This window comes from Protopterus annectens, chromosome 6.part1 (assembly GCF_019279795.1).
Source record: "Protopterus annectens isolate FY-2018-M chromosome 6.part1, PAN1.0, whole genome shotgun sequence".
NCBI lineage: Eukaryota > Metazoa > Chordata > Ceratodontiformes > Protopteridae > Protopterus > Protopterus annectens.
In genome coordinates this window covers 176,635,195-176,660,263 of record NC_056738.1, presented here as the reverse complement: position 1 = coordinate 176,660,263, position 25,069 = coordinate 176,635,195, and the positions used below count along the sequence as shown (strand labels likewise).

At 38.1% G+C, this 25,069-nt stretch overlaps 1 protein-coding gene across 5 annotated transcripts in view; it reads left to right on the top strand.

The window, feature by feature from the left end:
• TMBIM1 (transmembrane BAX inhibitor motif containing 1) overlaps positions 1-25,069 on the top strand; it is a 1,047,780-nt gene that overhangs the window by 742,507 nt on the left and 280,204 nt on the right. For all 5 annotated transcript variants that reach the window (XM_044075612.1, XM_044075609.1, XM_044075610.1 and 2 more), the window contains one exon: positions 12,348-12,385. In XM_044075612.1, the coding sequence (XP_043931547.1) occupies positions 12,348-12,385 (38 nt within the window). The remainder of the gene's footprint in view (positions 1-12,347; positions 12,386-25,069) is intronic.

Genomic DNA, 25,069 nt, shown 5'->3' with positions numbered 1-25,069 from the left:
AGGTGCAGGGTGTTAGGGAGGCCTGATCAGCAGGTCTTGATGTTGTGGGGGAGCAGAACAGACTTTCAGAAATTAATGCAGATACTGATTTGAAGTGTCGAAGTAAAGTGCTTTAGTAAGGAAATTGTTTTTTTCTCTTAATTTCAGTTGAGGAAGGTATGTGTTGTGGCCATTTTGCTTGCAAATTTTTCACAGTATTCTGGTACCCCACCCCCTTTCAGAACATTATCAAACAATGACTTCCAAATATTCAACAGCCTCCTCCTTTCTAACTTCCAAATTTCTGCAGGAATTGTATCATTTCCTCGAGATTTGCATTGCTTGATTATACATCATATATTTTATTTCTCTGCTCTGTTATGTTACTTGTTGAGCTTCTGCTTCTCAGAGCTTTGACAGATCTAACTTTTTCCAAAAGTGCTTCCAGTTTTGTCTCCCCTTGATTTTCTTACTACTTTTGTTCCATACAAAATCTCATATAAGAATGCCAAAGTATCTCCATTATCTCTTCAGCGTTCCTGGTTAACCTTCTCACTGGGGTCTCCATGATCTCTTCAGCGTTCCTAGTTAACCTTCTCACTGGGGTCCCTACATTTAGAACTGTGCTTTCCACTTTCTATTACCTCGGTCTTTGCATTGAGTTTCTGTGCTCTGGCATTACCATCGAAAACACTTGTTTAGCCACTACTTTTCAAAACCATATCCAGGTTCTTACTTATTTTGCCCTTAGCACTTCACAACTATTAACTACTCTTAAATGGTAAGCATTCCCTTTCTATGCAACACTGCAACCTTTCCCAAGCCTTCTGAAGAGTTTTTGTTACCTTTCTCCCCATCTCTTTCTCTGTTAGTAACCAGGTTTTTTAAATCAGTTTTCCTTGTATCCCACATGCTAGCTACCCCTCTGAGCAATTTCTGTTGTCCCTAATAACTCCTGAATGTTACTTGTCACAAATTCCTGAGATTCCCATCTTTTAAAAGTATCTAGCCAAACAATAGTGCCTTTCTTTTGTTTTTGCTTCGTATGTCTCTGTCTTAGTTCATATAGGTGCATGATTGTATGTAGTTATTGGATGTCTCATAGTTTTCAACCAAATGTACTTATTCCTGTAATGTATAGTTTCTATCCAGCCTATTGCATATAGGTTCACCAGGCTGATGACCCCTGGAGGCCTTTTTAAGATGTTTTGATACCATAGCTTTATTTTAAAGGGCATATGTAGGATTGGGCATGGGTGGTCAAGCATTTATAGGCTTCCCTGTCTACTAGAGACATAGGTGCCAGTCCAGGGGTAAATTATCTGATTCCCCATCCACTGTCCCAGGTTATGCTTGAATTGGGTAAGGGAAGAACTCTGCTATACATGGATGGGATGCCTGTTCCTGAAAAGGGATAGTCTTCTGAACACGTACCTTTCCCTCCAACATATTCTGTTTATGTTGCAGGGAAAGTTTAGGTCCCTAGATCGGGTAATTCTGATGCTATTTGTTTTTGTGGACGTGCAACAGGTTTGTCAGAGTGGGATCAGAAGATGCTTTGTAGGCTACAAATAAATTTGCCTCTCAGCAGTCTGTAGGGGACCGAGTACAGGATAGAATTTTGAGGCAGTCTGCATAGGTCTTTATGTTCTTCGTGCTTCACTGCTTCAGTCATTACATTTGGGTAATCTGCTAGCAGGTTGCCCTCAGTCGGCCTGAATAACCAAGTCTTGGGTGCTGCATCAGTTGCTTTCTCCTCTTCCATGATGTCAGGGGTATAAAGCATGCAGCCGATGCCATTTTATTCAGTCTTTCTTGCCGCTCGGTGCTCGAAGCAGAAGCAGTTCGCAAGTGCCGGTCAGCTGACTCCTGAAATTTTTGCATTCGAGTTTCAGAACCGAAGTCCTCAAACTAAAGCTAAGTACCCCATTGGGGAAACTTTTTCTTGCTCCTTACCGATGTCAGTAAAAGTTAATAATTGCACTACTTGTGGGAAGCAAATACAGCATAAGGATTTTCATTTGTACTGTATTCCTTGCCTAGGCCCAGATCATAACGTGCCTTGCTGTCGGTTTTGTGCTAGATTTAACCAATGCACTATTAAGCGTTGGTATATTTTTGCTTCTAAATATTTTGGATCAAGATTTAATTATCCTGAAATGTCGTTGGTTACCAATCCGACTACCGGAGTTCATAAAAAATGCAAAGAAAAAGAGACAGACTGTCGAGGTCCAAAAGTGACGACGAAGCTTCTCCTAAGCCAGTCGCGTGTTCGCTGGTATACAGGTGCTTTCGCAGCCCCTGATACCCACTACTTTTGAGTCGCAGGCCTCTACCGAGACCCATTCGGAGTCTGGTATGCTGGGAGATTCTCAGAGTATTGAACCTGCGGATGTCTCTCCCTTGGATGGGTCCGGAGCCGCTGAGCAGGCACCGGCTTCTGAGGTTGTTTTCAGGCCTCAACATTTTTTATATTAAACCGCCAGCCTCAGAAACAAGGTCAAAAACATCTTCTATGTCTAAAAAAATGACGCATGAGCCACGTGCTCAGGCCCCTATGCCTAAAAAACAGATGATCAAAATGGCTGAGGACTTAATTACCTTGATCAGGGGTTCCCAACCCCCCCCCCCCCCCCGCTAAGAGGCCTAGACAAGGTACTGATTATGAATCTTCAGATCAGGTTTCCATTTTTTCTGATTCCTCTTCTGATCAGGAATTTTCTCTTCCACCCTATGAGGATTCTGATGCAGAGGAATCCATCCCATCTGCATTTCCTCCTGAGGATCTCTCTTTTGGAGAGACTTTGCATACTTTAAGGGAACATTTTCACTGGGAGAGTCAGGACTTCTCCGAATCAAAAAAGAGGCTTAGGGATTTCCTTCTTCATCCTCAGCATAGGCCTTTGGCAATACCTCCTGTATTAGACATTGTTGATGTGTTTTCGGAATCAAGCATGGCTCCTGATTCCCTACCTCCGGCTCTAGTAAGCCAGACAGATATTACAGGGTTCCTGACTCCCACAAATTTCTATTCAAAAATCCTACTTCTGACCCATAGACTATTTTACAGGGTCTCAAGGGTGTAAAGGCCTCTACAGCCAAAAATCCTACCCCCTCTGACAGAGATTCCAGGGCACTGGATAGATGGGGAAAGAAGGTTTATATATCTGCTACCTTGGCAATCAAGGCCTTAAACTTCCAATTTCATATGCTTAAATATCAACAGCATGTTATGGGCTTACTGAAACAGAAAATGATGTTGATTTCTGATTGTGTGGAAAATAGAGTTACAGGAATTATTGCATTCAGCAGATCAGGTTGGAAAGCATACTTTGCAATGTGGTTTTGTTTTGATTCTTTGGAGGCCTCTTGCAGGGCAGCAGTTACTGGATCTGTGATTAGAAGTCATGCCTGGGTCATGGAGCAAAATCTGCTTGATCATGTTAAAGCTAAATTGTTGGATGCCCCCTTGCAGCATGATACTCTGGTAATAAGGCAGAAGAGGTTTAAAAAAAAATGGAAGACAAAGCTAAATCTATGCAAACTGTAAAAGATTTCTTGCAAGTGCAGCCACCCAGGTTCAGTAGACACTGGCCTACTAAAAACTGGTCCTTTCTTGTGTCCAACAGAGCCACTCAAGGCAAATCCAGGTGCTCACAAGGCTCCAGATACCAATCAGAGGGTTCTTACAGGTCAAAGCAATGGGGTGCCTCCACCTCCAAATCTGGAGGAAACAAAGCACAACCCTACAGTAAGCAGTCTCAGTGACTTTCCTCTACCATCACCAAGCACTTACCTTTTTGCAGCCCCCTTGGGGGGGGAAACTAGCACTTCATGCTCAAAATTGGCAGTTAATTACCCAGGACAAGTGGGTATTAAACATAGTATCCCAGGGGTACAGATTTAATTTCCATGCTTTGCCTATTCCAAACGGTTGGCCAGATCTGCCACAAAATCAGTGGGCAGAGGCTCAAACAAGTTACGTCCCTCATGGATATGGGGGCTATTCAACCAGTACCAGAAAAGGAAAAAGGGCAAGTTTTTTATTCAAGACTTTTCCTGGTACCACAAAAAAGACCATTCTTGGCGTCCAATACTGGACTTATCAATTTTGAACACGTTCCTGGACATCCAAAATTCAAAATGCTGACTTTACAACAGCTACTGCCTATGCTGGGCAGGAACGCTTGGTTAGTGACTCTAGACGTAAGAGGCCAACCTGCATATCCCAATAAGGGAATTATGTAGAAGATACCTCCGCTTCAAGGCAGGTTTTATGCATTACCAATTTTCTGCACTGCCCTTTGGCTTATCTACTGCGCCCAGGGTCTTTACAAAGTGCCTGACACCAGTAATTCCATTCTGCAGACAAAGAAGCATACAAATTTATCCTTATCTGGACGACTGTCTCATTCAAGCAGAGGACAAGGGCACTCTTCTTCAACATCTGGCATTTGTAAAAAGGCTTCTAACATGCCTAGGGTACACAGTAAACGAAAAGAAATCCCAACTGGTACCCTCTCAAATAATTACATTCCTGGGTGCAAGCTTGAATACAACTGCCCAGATGGCTTACCTTATGCCAGACAAACAAAGGCAACTGACAACACACTTCAAACAAATGGCAACAAAAACCCAGTTAGCTGCAAGACAAATTCTGCAGGCTTTGGGGTTCATGGCATCCTGCATTCTACTAATTCCATATGCGAGACTGCATATGAGGAAACTTCAATGGTACCTAAAAAGTTTATGGAGTCAACATTGTCACAGTCTGGAAATAATGATTCCTCTCATTCCCTGCCTACAACAGGAGTTTCTTTGGTGGGCAGAGACATGTCACCAAAACAAGGAACTGTCATTCAGTGTATCCCCTGCCACCCACACCCTAACTACAGACCCATCAGACTATGCTTGGGGGGACCCACCTAGCGGGGAGATGCATTCAGGGCAAATGGAGCCCAAAACAAATGCATCTGCATATCAACCAGAAAGAGATGCTAGCTGTTCAGAATGCTCTGACAGCCTTCAAGGACTTACTTCATTCAGGACAGCTACTGATAAAGATGGACAACGCCATGGTTATGTGGTACATAAACAAGCAGGGGGGTACACATTCCTACCCCCTTTGCAGACTAGCCATGGCATTGTGGAACAAGCTTTGACTTACCAAATACATCTTCAAGCTCAATTCCTGCCCGGAAAACAAAATACTCTGGCAGACGACCTAAGCAGAAATCTTATGGACCCGCACGAATGGAAACTGGATCCACAAATCTTCAGCATGTTAACACAGAAATGGGGGAGCCCAGACATAGATCTATTTGCCTCTCCCCAAAATTATCAGTTGGACAAATTCTGCACAAGAACTCATCACAAAAAAGCATGAAAGTGGATGCCCTATCCTTCAGTTGGAAAAACCTATCAGTCTATGCCTTTCCCCCTCTGCCTCTTCTCTCCAAGGTCTTACTAAAAGTCAGACAGGAAAAAACAAAAATGATCCTACTTGCTCCAGACTGGCCTCATCAACACTGATACCCACTTCTAAGGAATATGTCTCAACTTCCTCCTTGGTACTTGCCTCAAATACCTCATCTACTGTCTCAGCAGAACAATCAAATTCTGCACAGTCAGCTCCAAACTCTGAATCTTGCAGCCTGGCTGATCATTTAATTATTCAAACAACACCTCTCAGTAAATCTGTGATGGATGTCATTTTGGAAGAGAGAAGGCCTAGTACTAGAAAATCTTATGCTGATAAATGGAAGAGATTCTGTGCTTGGAACCAAGCACAAAGAACAGATACAGAAAAGCCCAATATTCCTCAGATTTTACAATATCTGACTGAGATGCTTGACAAGGGCCTGTCTTTTTCTTCAATAAAAATCCATACTTTTGCCATCTCTGCTCATTACAACACAGATCCTCCCCTCTTTTCTCATCCTCTGCTTATACAGTATCTTAGAGGGGCCAAAAATTTAAGGCCTCCCAGAGGATTACCAACTCCTGCATGGGACCTCAATTTTGTGCTGGAAAAACTCACCCTGCCTTTTTTTGAACCAGCAGCTACTGCGGATATAAAATTTCTATCTTGGAAAACCACTTTTCTCTTTACAGTCACTTCAGCGAGAAGGGTTTCAGAACTACAGGCTCTCATGGCAGTGGAGCCTTTTATTACATTTTACCGAGACAGGGTGTCCCTCAGGACCAATCCTTCTTTTATGCCTAAGGTGGTATCCAGTGTGGCTCTTAACCAGACAATTCACCTGCCAACATTTTACTCAAATCCACAGAACAAGGGGGAGCGGATTCTGCATTCATTGGATGTACACAGACAACTAAGATTCTACTTAAACAGGACCATATCTCTAAGAAAGTCTGAGCAACTACTGGTAGCATTTGCTGCAGGGTCAGAGGGGAAGGCTATATCAAAGCAGACTATTTCTAAGTGGATAAGCCACTGCATTCGTTTCTGCTACTTGAACCATGGTAAACCTGTGCCCAAGGGGATCAGGTCACATTCCACCAGGGCTGCCTCTACCTAAGCAGCTTTTCTCAGTGGGGTTCCAACCAAAGACATTCTAGAGGCTGCTACTTGGAGCTCTGTTCATACCTTAAAAAAGCATTATCATTTGCCTCTCTTTTCCAAATCCAGGGCAGGCTTTGCTGCTGCAGTTCTGCAGGGCCTTATAGCCGCTCCTAATGCTGTTTAGTTCCATCCTCCCATCCATAACTTTGGGATTCTACCCAAATGTAATGACTGCAGCAGTGAAACACGAAGAACATAGTACAGTTGTGTACACTTACCATAACTGTAGATGTTCAAGTGTATTCACTGTTGCAGTCCAGGTTACCCACCCGCCATCCCCCTTTTCTATACCTTTTCTTTCCTTCACTATATACTAAAGCCTTTGTGGTGCATTTGCTTTTAGATGAAGGTAAAGTTTATGTTGCTAAAAGTCCATTTGCATATATTTCTGTTTATTTATATATATATATATATATATATATATATATATATATTTTTTTTTTTTTTTTTTTTTTTTTTTTTTGTGCTCCCCATTTGGGGGGGCACCTGACATCTGGGGCAAGAAAAACTGAATAAAATTGCGTTGGCTGCATGTTTTATACCCATGACGACCTGACGTCATGGAAAAGGAGACAGGAACCGATGCAGGACCCAAGACTTTGTCATTCAAGCCGACTGAGGGCAACCTGCCAGCAGATTACCCAAATGTAGTGACTGCAACAGCAAATAAACTCGAACATCTACATTTATGGTAAGTGTACACAACTGTACTTTCTTTATGCTTTGTAGCCTTTTGATGAACTCTGTGAATGCTCCAGTTGTTATGTCTGGTCAGGTATCTTGTATCTTAGATAATGTTATGTAAATTCCCCCTGAACTACTACTGCTAATGAAATAACAACCCTCCCATCCCAAATACTGTCATATGTTTCTTTAAAAATATAGCTTCTCTAATTATGTTATGGGTTAGAGGGAAATTGTATTTTGATTGCTACACACTAAGTTCTAGCCATCACCTTTAAATAAAAATATCCTGCTGGAAACTTATGTCTCAAAATTCTTGAGTTCCATAGCCATAATCATATGGGGAATTTAGAGTAAACCTCTTTCCCTACCAGTATCCCCTGGCTGCCACAAATCATCCATTATTGTTTTTTTTTTCCTCTACTGCTCCAACTTTCTCCCCTCTTCCTATCAATATAGTTAGACACTTTTCCTTTACTCTTGGTATTTTGCTAAATATTTACATTAAAATCCTGTTTTTATCATGTTTATATGTTTGTTTCTAGGCAGACATATATTCTGTACCACAAAAGCCATGATAGAAGAGGCCAGATGAAACACCAAACTTTTTTTAAAAAGAAAACCAAGCAAATGCCTACATAAATGCTCTATATTTAACTAACTCTACTAGTTTTTTCACTAAGTACAGCAAAACTTCATTACAAAACAGATATAATCCTCTATATTTGTATTATTTTGTATCTTATTGTTTTCCCTTGATTTAAAGCAATAATTACTTCTGTCTTTAATGTTCACTCTTTTTACTATTTCCTTTATTTTATTACATTCATATCCTCTATCAGTAAACATTTTAACAGTTTTTTATTCCTTTCTTCTTCATGATCCTTTGTATCACTACATAATCTCCCTATCCTTAAAATTTCCCCATATGAAATCGAATCTATAGTATGGGGAGGATGGGAACTACTGCCATGTAAAATATCATGTTCTTCAAACTTCCTATATACTTTTGTCTTAATTTTCCCATCCAGCGTTCCTGCTACCATAACATCCAAGTATTTAACTTTCTTTCCTTGTTGCAACCCATCAAGCTTTTTACCAAACCTATTCCTATGCAAACTATCGATGAACTGTGGAACTTTATCTCGACCTCCTTCACAAATGAAAATCAAGTCGTCAATTAATCTAAAATATTTTTCCACACGTTACTGATTTTGGTGACTATTTGTTTCTTATACTTGAGCAATACCACATTTTCTGTTAACAGTGTGTTACTGTGGTTATTTTAATATATTAAATATATGTTGCACATCTTTACGAGAGAAATAATTTAGTCTAATACCTTTATTAAGAAACTTCTGATATTCATTTAAGCCTTTATAATAACATTCCAGTTCCACTTTTTTATATGCCATTTCATTCTCCAAGTGCTCTTAGCACATTTTAAAATATTGTGTATAGTGCAGAATCACTAATCCCCCCCCACCCTTGTCAGCTGGTTAAAAAACAGTTCTTTACTAGCACTGAGATTGTTCAAACTTTTCCATTCTTCTTTACTTAAATTATATTTTATATCTTTATTATTGTAAAATAAGTTGAATTCTTTCTCAATGCCAGAATTCAAGAAGGAAGAAAATTATTGTGTTTCATTCTTAAAGGGGGGAAATATAATCACATTTATGAGATATACCCTCAGTACTTAATTTGCAATAGGCATTTATTTCTGCTTCTTAATGACATGAGTAGAAGCTGTCATTACTATCATCTGTTTCAATATCACTGCGCTCAATATTACATTTCAGTGCTTTTCCATGAAAATAATAATATAAATGTAACTTTCGAACAAGCTTAAATACTTCAGTTTTCAATTCATACAACCTAGGTAATGTAGTCAGAATAAATTTCAAACCCTTATTGAGAACCAGCATTTCATTATCAGTAAAATTACAGCCAGTTAAATTTACAACATAATTGGACTTGATTGATCTATTTGTCCATTTGAGCACTCAACGATCATATTTCCATCAAGCCCATTTTGAAACAAAGGGCCATAGTTGTTTGTAGTCATTTTGTTATGATTTACTGGGGGATAAGGTTTTAACAACAGTAGCAAAATATGTGCACAAGGTGTGTGTTTAAAGTGAATGTTTATGGGGAATATCTATGTGTATATATATATATATATATATATATATATATATATATATATATATACATACACACAAATATATATGTTCTGTATATGCTTTTAAGCAGTTTTGTATGCATGTTCTATGGTTCATTGTACGCTATAACATAATGTTCATTGGGATTGTTAATTAAGCAAGAAATATGATTTCTAATATTCTAATAACATTTTTTGATATAAAAAATGTGAATTTTGTGTTTTTTGTTTGTTTAAGATACAAAATAGAAATACAGAGGATTATGTCTTTTTTTGTAATGAAGTTTACTATACTTAGTGAAAATCTAGTAGATTTAAGTATAGAGCATTTATTTCAGCATTTGCTTGATTTTCTTATGAAAAAGTGTTTGGTGTTTCATCTGGCCTTTTCTATTGTGTTTTTTTTTGTGATAGCTGGACTTTTTTTTGTGGTTGTAAATATATTCTGTACCTTTGCAATTTATGGCCTATATTTCTTAATTTAATTTAGTACTTTCTATACCGATAAGGCCATATTCTTTTCATGTGAGATTGACAATGCATCCATTGTGTCAGCTCTTCGTTACAATCACTTATAATAGTAGACGCCTCTTTTATATACTTTTTGCATGCAGCTTATGCATACTTTCTAATATTTGACAAACAAGTATTTTATATACATGCAGTCTCACAGCTTTGGGCTCATGCCACATTTTTTTCTAAACAGTTTAATTCAGTACAATCTTCTTATCCTTTTAACACACAAAAACAAAGAAACTGCAGAAATCTTCAATAAACAACTTGACTTCTCATCCAAACAAGTAGTGATCTGTATAGCTACTAACTTTATATTTTGTTTGAGATTCTTTGATGGCATAGAGGGATAAGGCCCTAACTACAGCCCAGATGACCTGGGTTTGATTAGTAGCTAAGGCAACTGACAAAGCATCAGGGATGGGTGTGCCCATCCAGGATGGGGGAGTGTTCATCCCCTTTAGGGGGAGGCGTGGTTCAGAGAAGTGAGTTGCCCTTGATGTAGTCAACGAGCATGGGAAGTGGGGCAGGAGAGAGGGTAAGGCATGTAAATAAAAAAAATCCCCTCAGGATGTAAGTGGAGATGGCAGAGCTCCCATGTCACCCTTAGGATCCACGACTAGCTTCAGTAGTACTAGAGTAAGACTGGTGGGTTAAGAGAAAAAGCTGCTAGACCATGCATGGACAATGGGGCACCAGGGACCAGACCAGTTACATGATGTCTCAAGGGGACCAAAAAAGAAAAAACTAGCAGAAGCAGTATGTAAAGTTTCGGCTAGCATGGGATTATTTTTTTAATAGCCTGATTTTCAAGCTTGCTTTCATTCTGACTTATTTCACAATTCTACATTGTACTGTTGTGTGTGCAAATTAAGATGCATCCTTAAAACCATTAATGACATCTGCTTCATGAATGTGCTGGGATGCCATGCAGTTTCAGCTGCAGCATTTTAAGTGGATGAAACAGAGTAAGTAGACTTCAGCCTTTTCAGCTGCAGTGTATCACTGCAGTGGTAATCTTTTAGTCCTATTGGAATTGCCATCTCTCCAAAAAGCTGCCTTATAGATAGCCAACTGATTCATGCTTGCTAATGAAAGGTGCTCCCTTTCACGCAGAGCTTCCTTACATATAGCCAGCTGACTCATACCTTCTAATGAAACCTGCTCCTTTCACTCAGACAGCACTGATCCATAACAGATTACAGTCACAAGGAGCCAACTACCACCTCCAAGTCCTTTGTATCACACTATCTTTTGGCTTTTCCTGGTTAGGGATTGCCACAGCGGAACTTCGATATGCTAATGATTGGCAGTGAATTTTTACTGTGTTGAGTTGCCAACCTGGTGCCTAACCTTCAAAGAAGGCACACCCACACACGATTGCACCTGCTTGCATGTCTGTAAACTCACTCGACCAAGCAGAGGACATGCAGACTCAGCACAGAAGGAGCTCCAGCCGAGAATCGAACCAGAGAATCTTTTGCTGTGAGGTGATCACTCTAACCGCTGCATCACACTAAACCGTGACATTGTTTTTCCTTGCAAAAATAAATGCACACACAGATATCTAGAACAGCACCAAGTCAGCACATCTTACCCCTGCCAGTGGATTCAGTCTATTGCACTGTCCCCATGCAACCACTCTGTATAACTTTTCACTCACAGTTGTTTTCTCGTTTCTTCCTGTTTAAAAGAAAGTCACTTGCTCTAATCATTGTTGCCCTGGAAAACCCTTGCCTACCAATAGTAATTGATTTTGGGAAAAGATTATCCTTTAGTTTCAGTGATTCCCTAATGTACTTACAAAAGCAATGGCTGTGTAATACTTATCTTCTTCAAAAGGCATAAGTACTGTGACCACTCTTTTTTTCTAAACAGCTTCAGGACCACCTTTTCTTTTCCTATCCTCACTCACGTGTCCTGTCGCACCAGTTTGCTCATCTGTTCCATCCTCTGCACTCATGCCCCTGGGGTCTGCTGCTTGTATCAACCTTACCCAAAGACTTTGGCGGCTGCTTGTTAGCCACACCCCAATTAGAAAGCACATTTTAGTGAAAATGTACAAATCGCAAACACAGATTTACTTTTAATTACCATTAGATATGCTTTTAATTGGAATCTGTATTTTCACCGCCATGATCAGCTAGTACAAGAAACCTGTGTTTAACTGCACACTTATATAGTAGTTTTTGAAATAGCAGTCTTCCGTATTATAAAGTTTTTGATTTTCTTAGAGACTACTGTGGATTTTTAAACAAGATATAGGAAATGTCATGCTTATCTGCAGCATTTAATTTCCTGTGAGTTCATTCTGCCATGGATTAAAGAATTTGGTAGTTAATGTGACAGTAGTTGTCCGACTTCTACAAGGTAATGAAGGTTTAACTCAATGAAATCTCACTGGATTCATTTATTTTTCAGACCCTGGCAATGTCATATATGACCGGAACAATTGCAAGGTAACTATGCTTATCTTTATTTATATTATTTATTGTGTTTACATTTTTTATGTGCCACCTTTAATTATGATTTCCACTTTACTGAGGTGCAGAAAGCAGCCTTAGTGAGTGGAGTTGCCACTTGCACATTCTGACATATGAACAATTACTTACAACTCATGGTTTGATGTGTCCGTGTGCTTGTACATATGACAAAGCTGACTCCATCATAATTAATGAATGCTTGGACAGTTAACTGTGAGTGATATGTATTTACTACAGTGGTCTCTAGGGGTACTCAGATGTACAGCAGTTCTTCCCATAGAGAGACAGGGCATCTCCACGTTCACTCTGTTGTCCTCAAAATGTATCAGTGTCCCTTGCAAAACATCAAATCAGCCGTTAGGATAAAGTGCCTCAGATTCGCTGGTAAATGGAAAGGGCACGGGTGCAAATATGGTATATATAGTATAATGATGTGACATTTGGCAGGACATGTAACTATGCAGTAATGAGTGCCAGTGCCCAACAGATGATAAATGGTGGACATGATAGAGCAGCAACATCTCCACATTTTATCATTAACAGAAACTTTCTAACAGGATGAATGAGGTGCGAGAATGAAAGAAGGTATCTTCGGGGTGACAAAGTGGGAGTTCTTGGTAGGGAACATCAGAATGTCAGATGTTAGGAAAAAGTGGGCTGTGACTGAAGATGTTGGGCATATCTCTTTTTTGCTGCATGTCATGCAATTAATAAGTTATTTATTTTTCTGGTAAGACAGTTAATTCAACAGAAGTGCTGGTAATCATCATTCCTGATGCTTGCAGAAGGGCAGAAAAAAGAGAACATTAGTGGGAAATGTAGTGGAAGAAAGGTGTAATGGTGAGGGTCAAGAGGAATGTGGGCCACCAGAGTGGCATTTGGTAGACAAGAAATGTTACAAGGAACATATAAGGGACATGCAAGAAAGTAAATGTGCACCATAGCATATTTCATGGTTAAGGGTTTGTTAAATGATTGGATGTGCTTTGAGTAGATGATTTTGAGTTATTTGCAATCCAAACAGTTCACCATGATACCATCTGAAAAACGGGTGTTCAAGAAGTTTGAAACAGAGAGGATTTGACTGTTGACTGGAAAATATGGATCAGCAACCAGTTCAGATGGAGGATAAGGCATGTAGAAGGAGATCAAGACACATTGGACTGCTAGAAGGTTAAACGGTACTGAACTTAAGGCAGTTTTTCAAAAGCAAAATAGTGCAGTGGGTATCACTGCAGAGTCTTCACTGTGAATTGAGAAAGTTATCTGGCTGCCTGTGATGCTTTAAGAGAGCTTGTGGAAAACTAAGGGGTATTTTGGCGCAGTTATGTATGTTAAGGAACATATGTGCTGGCAGCTGTGAAAAACTTTTATGTAGGAGGTGAGTAGTGCATGTGGATCGTGACTTAAGTGTAACCTTTCAGTAGAGATATCTGCTTGAAGCCATCAACGCTGTATGCCATGTAAATTGAAGTATAAGTTGACTGTCCCAGCAGTATTTATGGTGCTCATAATGGAAGGAATGTTGATTTTTGATGATGTAGCCAGTGTTCTCAAAGCATTAAGAGATTACAAATGTATTTATGATTTCATGTAATAGAGACTGAGTTTTTGAGACTTATAAATCCAGGTAATTCAGTAAGTTTGGTGGAACTGAATGAGGAATAGGAAGAGTTAAACGAAACTTCTGCAAAGTGCATTGTTCTGAAGTAAAACTGAGAGAAATGGTTTAAGAGGATAAATATTATCCAGTGACTGTGAACTGTTATAACTGCAAATGTGGTTGGAAGTGTATTTTGTAATGATATTATTTAAAAGCATTATTACATACAAGTGATTTTGCAATCAAAGTGGTTGAAAGTTTCTGTAGAAGTAAGAAAATAGACTCTATTTTAACTGTACACCTGATGTGTAGGGTAGCTAGGCATGGAAGTCTCCCATATATTTTTGGGAAATTGTTTATATAACCATTTTTTATTTGACAAATTCAATACCATTGTGTAGTTTATTATAATTATAAAGACAGCTGCAAAACAAGATGATTATTAGTGTGCTAAGTGAGGCCTACAAGAGAAGACCATTTTTATTGTACATTAGGACCAGCAGAGTAACTATGAAGATTAATAGTGTAAAGTAAGAAGACATCTTGCGTCTAAATATTCGTATTTATTTTGAATGCATAGCAGCCCTGTGACATGGTATCAAGACAAATTGTTTATTATACATAAATTAGAACAGCTTATATAAAGTTATGTTGAATTGCTAGCAGTTGTGATTAGATGAAATACTTTTCTTTGTTCTCTTGCTTGCAGTATCATGTACTAATGGAAATTTTAAGTTGGTGAAGCAGGTGATTCCAAGATGGTGGTCATCTGAGTAGCACCCTCTCCACAAGGCTTGGTTACAAATTCAGTCAAACTCTACAATAGCCAGAAATCTAGACTGCAAAAACCTTCTACAGAAGAGCAGTGTATGCACAGCCACTGAATTTATCTGATTGGTAAAATCCACAAATACATCATTCAAGCATATAATTTATCCTCTGCCAGCCAGCAAAACACATTTCCACATGGAGATTAGAGGCCTGGAGGCTTCAGCACCTTAGCAACAGACAGCGACTGCACGAGGAAAAACTAAGTAAGATCAAAATACTAAAATGCCTAAGGAAGTAGACGGAATGGATACTCAAACATCTAAAACAAAACTGTCAGCTATTGCATCTCCTGAAAAAGACGTTACAACAAAAAGACAGAAAGCTATTAAGATACAACAAGAACAGATAAAAGACACTCCCAAACAAAAGGCTGAATGCACCATACACATGGAAGACCTGAAAAGTGCCCTTTTACCGTTACAAACTGCTGTTCAAGGATTCTCAGAACAACTGAACACCTTTGGTAGTACAATTAGTCAAATAGCTGCAAGAGTGGACCTTGTGGAAGATGTATCCAAATCCAATGAGTTGGAAATTGCTAATCTAAAATCCGAACTGTTATCCAAAGACAAAAACCTAACTGAACTGCAAGTAAAAATCCTGGATCTAGAGGCAAGAAGCAGATGGAACAATCTCATCATTAGAGGTTTGCCAGAAAAATATGAACACAATCAGTTACTTTCTACTCTTAAACAAATGTTCAAAACATTACTACCGCCAAGTGACTTACCGACTGATTGCATACTTGAGAGGGCACATTGAGCACTATACAGAAATCAAAACACTACACTGCCAAGATCCATATATGTAAAGTTCTTAAGTTATCAAGATGCGCAAACCATCCTTTCTGCCTACAAAAAATCAAAAGCATTTCACATGGAACACTTACAAAATCTCAAGTTTCTCCTAAGAACTTAGAGAAACGTCGCAAACTTTCTCCATTCTGCACAGATCTTATCAAGCGCAATGTCAAATTTCAAATGCATTTCTGCAACAGCTTGTCATTTTACTATAATGAAACTAAATTCACCATGTCTTCACCCAAGGAAGCCCATCTTATTTTCCTGAAATGTTTTGGAAAGTCTCTGGAGGCATGAAAACAAGCTTTTCTTCAAATTTTGCTAACCGGAATGTGTATTAAGCTTTCAGGTACCAAACTGACCTTTTTTCTGGAGGGCGTCTTCTCATTCAAACTAATCTTCATATCTATCTTGGCCTGAATTTGCATTTAAATCCAGATCCATAGGAACGAAGTTGCCAAGTTAAGGAACACAGTGGGACATATACTTCTTGTAACATCGTCCAGTTTTACTAGGTGCTGGAACACTAATAACACTCGCCGTAACTTCCTACTAGCCCAGCCAGCCTGAGATGCACCGGTCCTGTCTCCAATTGCCGTTAGGAGATGATCGTCAAGCCCTGCTGCTTGTCGTCAACATGATGTTCAAAAAGAAAAGAAAAAAAAATTTCAGGTTTTCTCAGTAGTTATTTTGCCTAAGACTGGTTCGCTTTTTAAGCTTCATACAGCACTGTCTTATAGAAGACAATCATGCAAGGCATAAACTCTAAGGCCAGGTGTTTTTTTTTTTTTTTTTTTTATGGTACAGTTGCTCAAGACACAGTGCACCGTTGCAAGGTAAACAGCTAAAATGTTGTAATCCATAGTATATGCGAATTACTGTGCGATGATATGCAGGTGATGAAGATACATGAGATGATGAAGATACATGAGATGCAAATAAGCTCCCCTGAAAGCAGGTTGCAGTTCATAGTTGTAGGGCACACTAAAGTGGAATACAAGTATATTTTGACTGCTGTTTCTTTGATTTTTAGCAGTGCAAGTGAGATTTTGCTGAAACCAGCTTTATTTGAGCGGTTCCTTCATCATGATTATGTGAGCATGGAATTGGTGTTTAAGGTCTATGTCAAATATTCGAACTTCCAAAATGTCGAATACCATATGGTCAAGACCATCTGTGTGATATTTGGAAGTTTGAATATTCAATAAAAAAGAAAAAAGAAAAACATACACTAACAGTGCGAGCAGGGGTGCAAGCCAGCCTGCACCCCCCCCCCCCTACTTAAATATACCACCTCCGAGACCACAGTTCAGTGCAGAAAAGGGAAATTCTCCCATTCTGCACCGTACAGCTAGATTAAAAGTTAACCTTTGAACACTTGAAATGTCGAACATATAGTCTCGACCATATAACGTTTGACATTTTAAGAATTCGAAGAATTGACATTGACCCGGTGTTTAGAATTTAGGGAGTGTTGTGGGTGCAAAGGGTTTACCCCCCCCCCCCATGAAAAATATTTTGTTGCTGTTCATTTAAAGTCTATTTCATTGATTATTTTTCACACTATTGTCCAACTGGGGATATACTACACAGTACATAATCATGCATTCCTTTAAGTACATAAGTTGTGTGTTACTGAAATAGCAAACAGCATAATCTTTAAAAGTCGCAATAAGCAAAGATGCTGTGACTCCCTGTGTTCATTTACCAGTTCATACTGAAAATCAGCTCTGTTTTTCTTTTTTGTTAATACACAGTTTGCCATTTAAAGTAGTGGTTCGCCCTTTTCAGACAAAAGTAATTAGCAATCTATGCGGCATCGATTCAGATGAGAACATATTTCACATGTGGCTACAAATCACTATATTTTTGTGAAGTGCACTGGTGAGTAATGTGAAGTTTAGGTCCATAGCTCATAGTGTGAACAAGGGTTTGTGTATGCTGTCCTGAGTGCTTACAAGCATCACACTTTGTGGCTTTAGTGTACTATGCTGTTCATAATTTAGAACTCACATCTGTAGCACCAGTATTAATCCAACACTTTGCTTTACAAGACATTCATGGTGATGGCCGCTGATTTCAATGCCCCAGAGTAAACCTGTTTTTTTTGTGTTCAGGAGGTGGCTGGTAAGTTCCTGTCAAGTTCACCTCCATCTAACACATAGTCAAATATTTATCTACCAGTTCTATTAACATATATATTCACCGACGCATACAACTACATTTCCTGGTATAGAAAAAAAAAAGTAAGCTTACTCAGAGCTTGATATGGTTTGATCCAAATATTTCAATCATTTCTTTTACTCATTATGCTAGTACCATATATTTTCTGAAGGATATGAAGTCTGCAAATAAATTGTACATCATTTTTTTAATGGCATTAATCATCAGCTTAGTAATGATTTATCAGGAAAAGTTTCTCCCTGAAATATATAATGTCAAAACCACTATTTACAGTAACAGTGCATTGAGGCTCCAACTTATATGACAACTAAGTAAATTCCCTACATTTAAGTGTTCTAGTTTATTTCTCTGTTGTAACAGCTAAGTAGTGTAATTATTTAGGGAAATTGTGTTTTGTGCAACTTTTTAATATCAGATCTTTTAAGTGCTCAGCTCTATTTTAGTTCTATTGGAGGTCCGCAGATATGTCATGTAGCCAGCTTAGCTTGGATACCAAAGTTGTGTTGAAGAATGGCTTAGTGTATTGCCACGAACCACATACATCTTCATATTGATCTGGTGAAATTTCGCTCTCTATAATAGGAACTTATGCATTCAGGTTTGTCTGATCTGGTCGGCCTTCAAAAATCAGTCCCTCATGCAACTTACAGAAGATGGATTTTTGAGTGAAAACTCAATAGACTATTACTTATTATGCATCCCAGTATGTGTGTATTTTGCTAGAGCTCTTTGAAGTTGTTGATTGGTGGTCTGAAGCTTGTAAATAATTAGAGACTCCAGCTTAATATTGTGATGTTGAGAAATGAGACTGCAATCTTTCAAAGCGTTTTAGCTCGACATCTCACTATAGTGTATTTACATAGAAATGTTTGCATATGTTTCACCATTTAGATTAGAATATTGTTAACTTCTTTAATGGGGAAACTTTGGATGTGTTAACTGTCAATTTTGGTCAGTATGAATACAAAGTGCAAGGGGCTATGCAAATTATGCAAATACAGGTACTCGTGTCACACTTTAGTGTAGTCTGTTAGAAGGACAAGCTGTCTGGACAGCGCTTACAGCGCAGACAAGCTTTCTTATGCATACGAGAAGTTTGCGACTACATAATCTCCTACAGGGGTTTACTGTATTTTTGATGCAATATATTTTTGGTTAACAAGGACCTTGGCTTTGAGAATCCTGTACAACTTTGTGATACTGATCTCAACACAAACTGTTTGTTGTTTATGATGATGAAAACTTTGGTATGTATTTTTGGAAGATAACTTCCCTTAGGACGGCTTCCTATAGTGTTCTTAACCTACACTGCTTTTGATATGGTGTAAATCCATGCCTTTAGAGAAATATGATTATTTAGACCTATCCAATTGTAGGCTCTGGATGACAACGCATGACTTAGAAATTCTGGCACTATCTGCTTTATAAGGTTTTCTTCTACTATCAAGGTTAACAAATGTATGGGTTACATGTCTGTTGTCAATCTATGAATCGCCCTACTGTGGGTATTTATGTGGAGGATTGTACAAGTCTTCAGTGCTTTATACAATGAATGGTAAATTTAAAAACTAATAGGGTATAAAATGTATCTAAATGGTGTACTTCTGTGATTTGATTACACTCATTTTTACAATATTATACCATATTACACAAGTTGTCAAAATACTATACCTAGATTCTTTTCTCTTAAACTTTACCCTTCAGTATTGGTATTTTCTTCTAGTCAAGAGTCATGTGGATATGTTAAGAAGGGTTCTTGATGACGTTATTTTGGAATAGTCTTATTATTATTGTACATAGTATGTCTTTTGGCTTTTTCCCTGTAAGGGGTCGCCACAGAAAAACTCTGGTCTGCAAATGATTGGCAGTAGATTTTTACGAAATGCCGAGGTGCCAGCTCAACGTGCAACCTTCAGCGAAGGCACGCATGTCTTTTGAACGCTACCCAACCGCGGGGAGGACATGCAGACTCCACAAAGAAGGCCCTCCCAAGCCAAGCCGAGAATAGTATGTAAATATGGTTATTTTTATGTTAACTCCCTAACATTTCTAAGGACATACTTAACTTCTTTTTCTTCCCTTTTTTCTCTCTCAAAATCAGGGGATAAGTGGGTAGGCACAAGGGTAATTTTGAGAGAGTTTAGTGCTGCTTTTTTGTTTGATTCTACATGCTTACTTAATTTTAATATAATTTGTGAGCCACATGTCTGTTATCCCCCTCATTACCTATCATTTATGTATTATCAGGTTAAATAGAACCTCGCTTAAATATGCATAAAGAGTGGAAATTAATTTCCTGGAATGTTTGAGGGCTTCAGGAAAAAAATAAAATAAGTCTTCTAATGCATCTTCTTTTAAAATCAGAAGCTATCTGCTTTATTCAAGAATGACATTTGGTAGACGATGACTGGATAAATGAGAAGAAAAGGAAATTGATAGCTAATTCGAAAGGGCTGGCAATTATTATTAAAACTTTATTTAAACCCAGTATGATTGACAAAGGTACAGACCAGGAGGGGGAGATGGTGCTACTTCATGTGCCTAATCCGACTGCTGACCCAAACCATTAGTGTTCCTAAACCTGTATGGTCCATGCTCAGGTCAACAGCAATTTATAATAAAAATTTACAATATTCTATTAAATTTCCCAAATCACCATTTCATCCTGGGGGGAGATTGGAATGCAGTAATTGACCCTAGTATTGACCGCTCTAACAAAACCAATCTATACAACTCACAAGCCTCCCTTGCCTTGTTGGATCTTATCTTGGATTTTGGACTAGTTGACCCTATATCCTTTGGTGACGACTCTCAAATCAACAATAATTACACATACTTCTCCAGGTGCCATAACTCATGGTCATGCATACATTGCTTTCTAATATCAGAAGTACTAACAAATTGGCAATTAAAATGTATAGGTCAGCCAAGGTTTTTTCGGATCACTCTAAAATCACCCTATTGATAAACCTTACTCAAAGCTCGCTTCAACATAACAGCTGTAATTGGTCTCTTAATAACAATATTTTACTTAACCCCACAGCAAAAGACCAAGGTAGCCCAAGCCCTATTGGACTTTACCAATGATCCTTGGAACTCAAATATCCCATATGACATCCAATGGGCAGCGTGTAAAGCTACACTTAGAGGATTATTTATTCAAAAATCCTCATACCTTAATCTGTCTCTAGGCCAAAATCGGAGAACTAGATGAGAAACTTCAATCAAATCATTCTTCTCTAATAGAAAATGAGATGATAGGTAAACAAAGGGAATTATTCTATCTCCATCAATCTAATTACTCCCTGCAAGAACTAAGGTTTATTACTAAATATTCTGAATGGATACAAACTCCCTCTAAGGCACTAGCTAGACTAATTGATAACAAACAGACCTCACCCAGGATAGCTCTGATTAAATACCAAGGTAAACTTTACAAATCGGACGCCCAAATTATAAACTTATTTTACCAAATGTACTCTGGAATATATGCTAGCTATGAACACCAAACCCCCAACTTCATAAATAAATGACTATCTTAACAACATCACATTACCAAAGCTAAACGAAGAACAGAAAGGAGTTCTATCTGCCCCATTGAGTCAAATAGAAATGGTAAAAAACATTGGAAATCTCAAGTCAGGGAAAGCTCCAGGCCCAGATGGATATTCCCCTGACTTCTATAAAACCTTTAAAGATGCCCTAGCTCCCATTTTACTCAAGCTATTTAATAGTGTATCTATTAGTGGAATTTTGGACCTCTATACCGATCACTCTAAGACCATCCTAATCCCCAAAAATAACTTAGACAAAGCGAATCCTAACAATTACGGTCCAATCGTGTTAATGAATATTGATATAAAAATTTTATCATCCGTTTTAGCTGAAAGGCTTAAAAAGGTAATCCCCTTCCTTATCTCTGAAGAACAAGCAGGTTTCATGTCCAATTGACACACCCAGGATTACACTTTATCAATGGAAACCATGCTCAATATTACCAAAAAAGACATAAATCCTAGATATGCCATGATTCTGGATGCATCTAAAGCATTTGATAGGGTTAATTGGAACTTTCTGTTGTCAGTGCTATCCCACTATGATATACCCATTGAGTTCATTAATATTATCAAATCTTTATATAACAGCTCTTATACATGCTTGTTTATCAATAAAAAATTGTCACAACCGATAAAAATCTCAAATGGAACCAGGCAAGGGTGTCCCCTTTCTCCCCTTCTCTTTAATTTATACCTAGAACTATTTTTCTTATCACTATTACAAAAAACACGCCACTCAATCCCCAAAATTCTAGATTGAAAAATTAGTCTGACTGCATTTGCGGATGACCTGAATCTTTATTTTGAACATCCCCTATCAGAAACCAAAAAAATAATCACCACATTGAATGCATTTGAACATATAAGGGATTATAAAGTTAATCAAGACAAATCCTGTATTTTCCCAATTAACCCTGTAGCTCATAGAGGATACCTCTTTCCAGACTCCCTTTCATATGGTATACTCCTTTAAATATTTAGGGGTTTGCTATGACCACTCTTCACCTTCTGTATTACACTCCAACCTAACAAAATTATGGACAACACTATCCCAAGACATGTCTAGATGGCAACAGATGAAACTTCCTTTGCTATCCAAAACCTCCATTATTAAGATGAACATTCTCCCTAAAATTCTCTATCACTTTCATGCATCTCTATCCTTCATCCCCAAAATAATTTTCTCTAAAATTCACAAAGCTTTTGCGAAGTTCATCTGGTATCTAACTAAAGTCAGTAAGGATGTCTTATCAAAGACTTACCTTCCCAAAAGATAGAGGAGGTCTTGGTTTGCCAGACCTACAACTGTATTATAGAGTTTTACACACTAGCAGACTAAAATTGCTAACATCAGGCCTAGCAATCAAATAAGGACCCCCTTTGGATTAAAATGTGGTTTAATCACTCCTTAAAAAACAACTTTAACCCCAAAGCTCTTCTCTTCATTGACCCAATAGTCCTTAAAAAAAATTAAAGCTGCATCATATCTTAAAGGAAAAAAATCAAATCTTTTCACGGACTATTTAAATCCCCGAATCTGGAGAAAGCCCTTATGTTACTCCAGCCTGTACATCTAAACTCTCATCTCCAGCTGAATAGGAACATGATTAACCTGAATGACTACCCGCTAATCAAAGAATACACATTATGGGATATCCATAAACATAGAGATTCATCACTCACAAATCTACAGAAAGTTCTAAACTTTTCTAAAAAATACACTATAATTCTGCGACAAATAAGGGAACTTATTGCCACTCTCCCTTTTGATTTCAATGTAGATGGTCCAGCTCTCAATCAGGTCTCTAAATTAATGGAAATTTTAATCAGCAATAAGAGCATTGTATCCCTTGCCTATAAAGTGATTAGTATTTTCTATTCGCGAACTACTGGAATCAACATGGTCTGAATATTTCTAAGGAACAGAAAGTTTCTGCCATTAAATCTACTCTTTCTTTCTCCCCTTTTAAAAAAACTTATTTATACATAATCTATGATTACCAATAACCTATATGTCACACCTGTCCACCTAAATAAATTTAATCCGAATGTCTCAACTGCATGCCCATGCTGTTCTTACCCCCAGGTGGACATCCTACATATAATTTGGTTTTGTAGATACTCCCACAGTATTTGGTGTTCTCTTAAGGTGAGACTTGACAAAATGGGTCATCACAAATCAACCCTTTCTTGAGAAATGGCAGTGTTATATATCACAGACATTAGTATCTCAAAATTAAAATATCACATTTTAATCACCCTCTGTCTTCTTGTCAAACTCTGCGTCACCAAAACTTGGTTGGATTGTAGTTTTCATGGAACGGTTTCAGGAACATGGCAATCAAATATATTACTTTGCAAAAACTGTTAACTCCCCAGAAATGCATTTATTTTCAGAAGTTCTGGAATACCTTATTTAAACTACTATCTGATAATTAGCATCCTATTTAACTGGGAGGGTTCAAACTTAAAGGACCCTACCATATTTGTTTTCCTCGACTTCTCTCCTCTCCTTTTCCACTGCCCATCTGTTGTGTGGCTCAGTTTTTCGACTAATTTCCCTTACTCTTTTCCCTTCCTTAGATGTTATATAAATGATAATACTTTGAGCTCAGTTATAATTTTGACCTGCTTGCATTTGTGTCTGTCACTTTTGGCAACTCAGGGGTATATCCCCATGCAGCACTTTTGTATATATTGTATTCATCTGTTATCTTGTATCTGAATGTCATTCTTTTTCTGCAATTGTTTTGTGTAAGTATTTGTATTGAAAATCAATAAAAGTTCTATATGAAAAAAATAAGTTGGTGAAGCAGTTACTTTGCATCAGAAAAGTGTTCATAAAACAAATGCATGAATAGGGTAAAATGCTGTAAACTGGTTATTATATTGTATGATGTATAATCACTATAGAGGGAACTTTTAATGTGCACATTCTATTTCTGTAACCAAATTGCAGGTCATCTAAAATTTGGAATGTTATTTATCATGTTTGTAAATGTATATTGTGTGGCTGGACATGGGAAATTGGTCATTGTGACTACTATGGTTGAAAAATATTGTGACAAAACTATTGCAATGGAAATGGGTGCATTTTATAGAGTATTGTATGGAGAGACTGAGAAGTTAGTTAATTTACTGTCTAATACAGCTGAGGAGGGATGGGCAAGAACATTTTAGGTAATGTAAGGTATGACATGTTGGATATGGTGGTCTCAGTGCGGGGAACTGTGAGTGGTTATGCCTGAGTCTGGATGAGTTAAGTAATGTAGAAGGTGAATAATTAAATGTAAATAGATGGGGACAGTGCCAGTTTGCTGTACTTGTCAAGTTTAATAAGATAAAAGCTTATTAGATTTGAAAATGCAGATGCTTCTGTTTGAGAGGTAAGAAAAATCTAATGACCTAGGTGGTCTCTTGGCTTTCCTGAAGAGCAAACCAGCTGAAATAATTAAAGACAGCAGTGTCATGCTAGGCTGGTAAGTGGATCATATGGAAATTAATCAGACTGAGAGATAGTGGAGTGCCTTTCCATAATGGGGCTGTACTTTCTATTCCTCAAGAAATTCTCATTTTTATTTAGTGATTATTGATGCCATGAATGGATCCATATAAATTTGCTGTTGAGAAAGTTTAATTATTTAGGAGTCTTTGCAACTAAGCTGAAAGACTAGCAGTGTAGGAT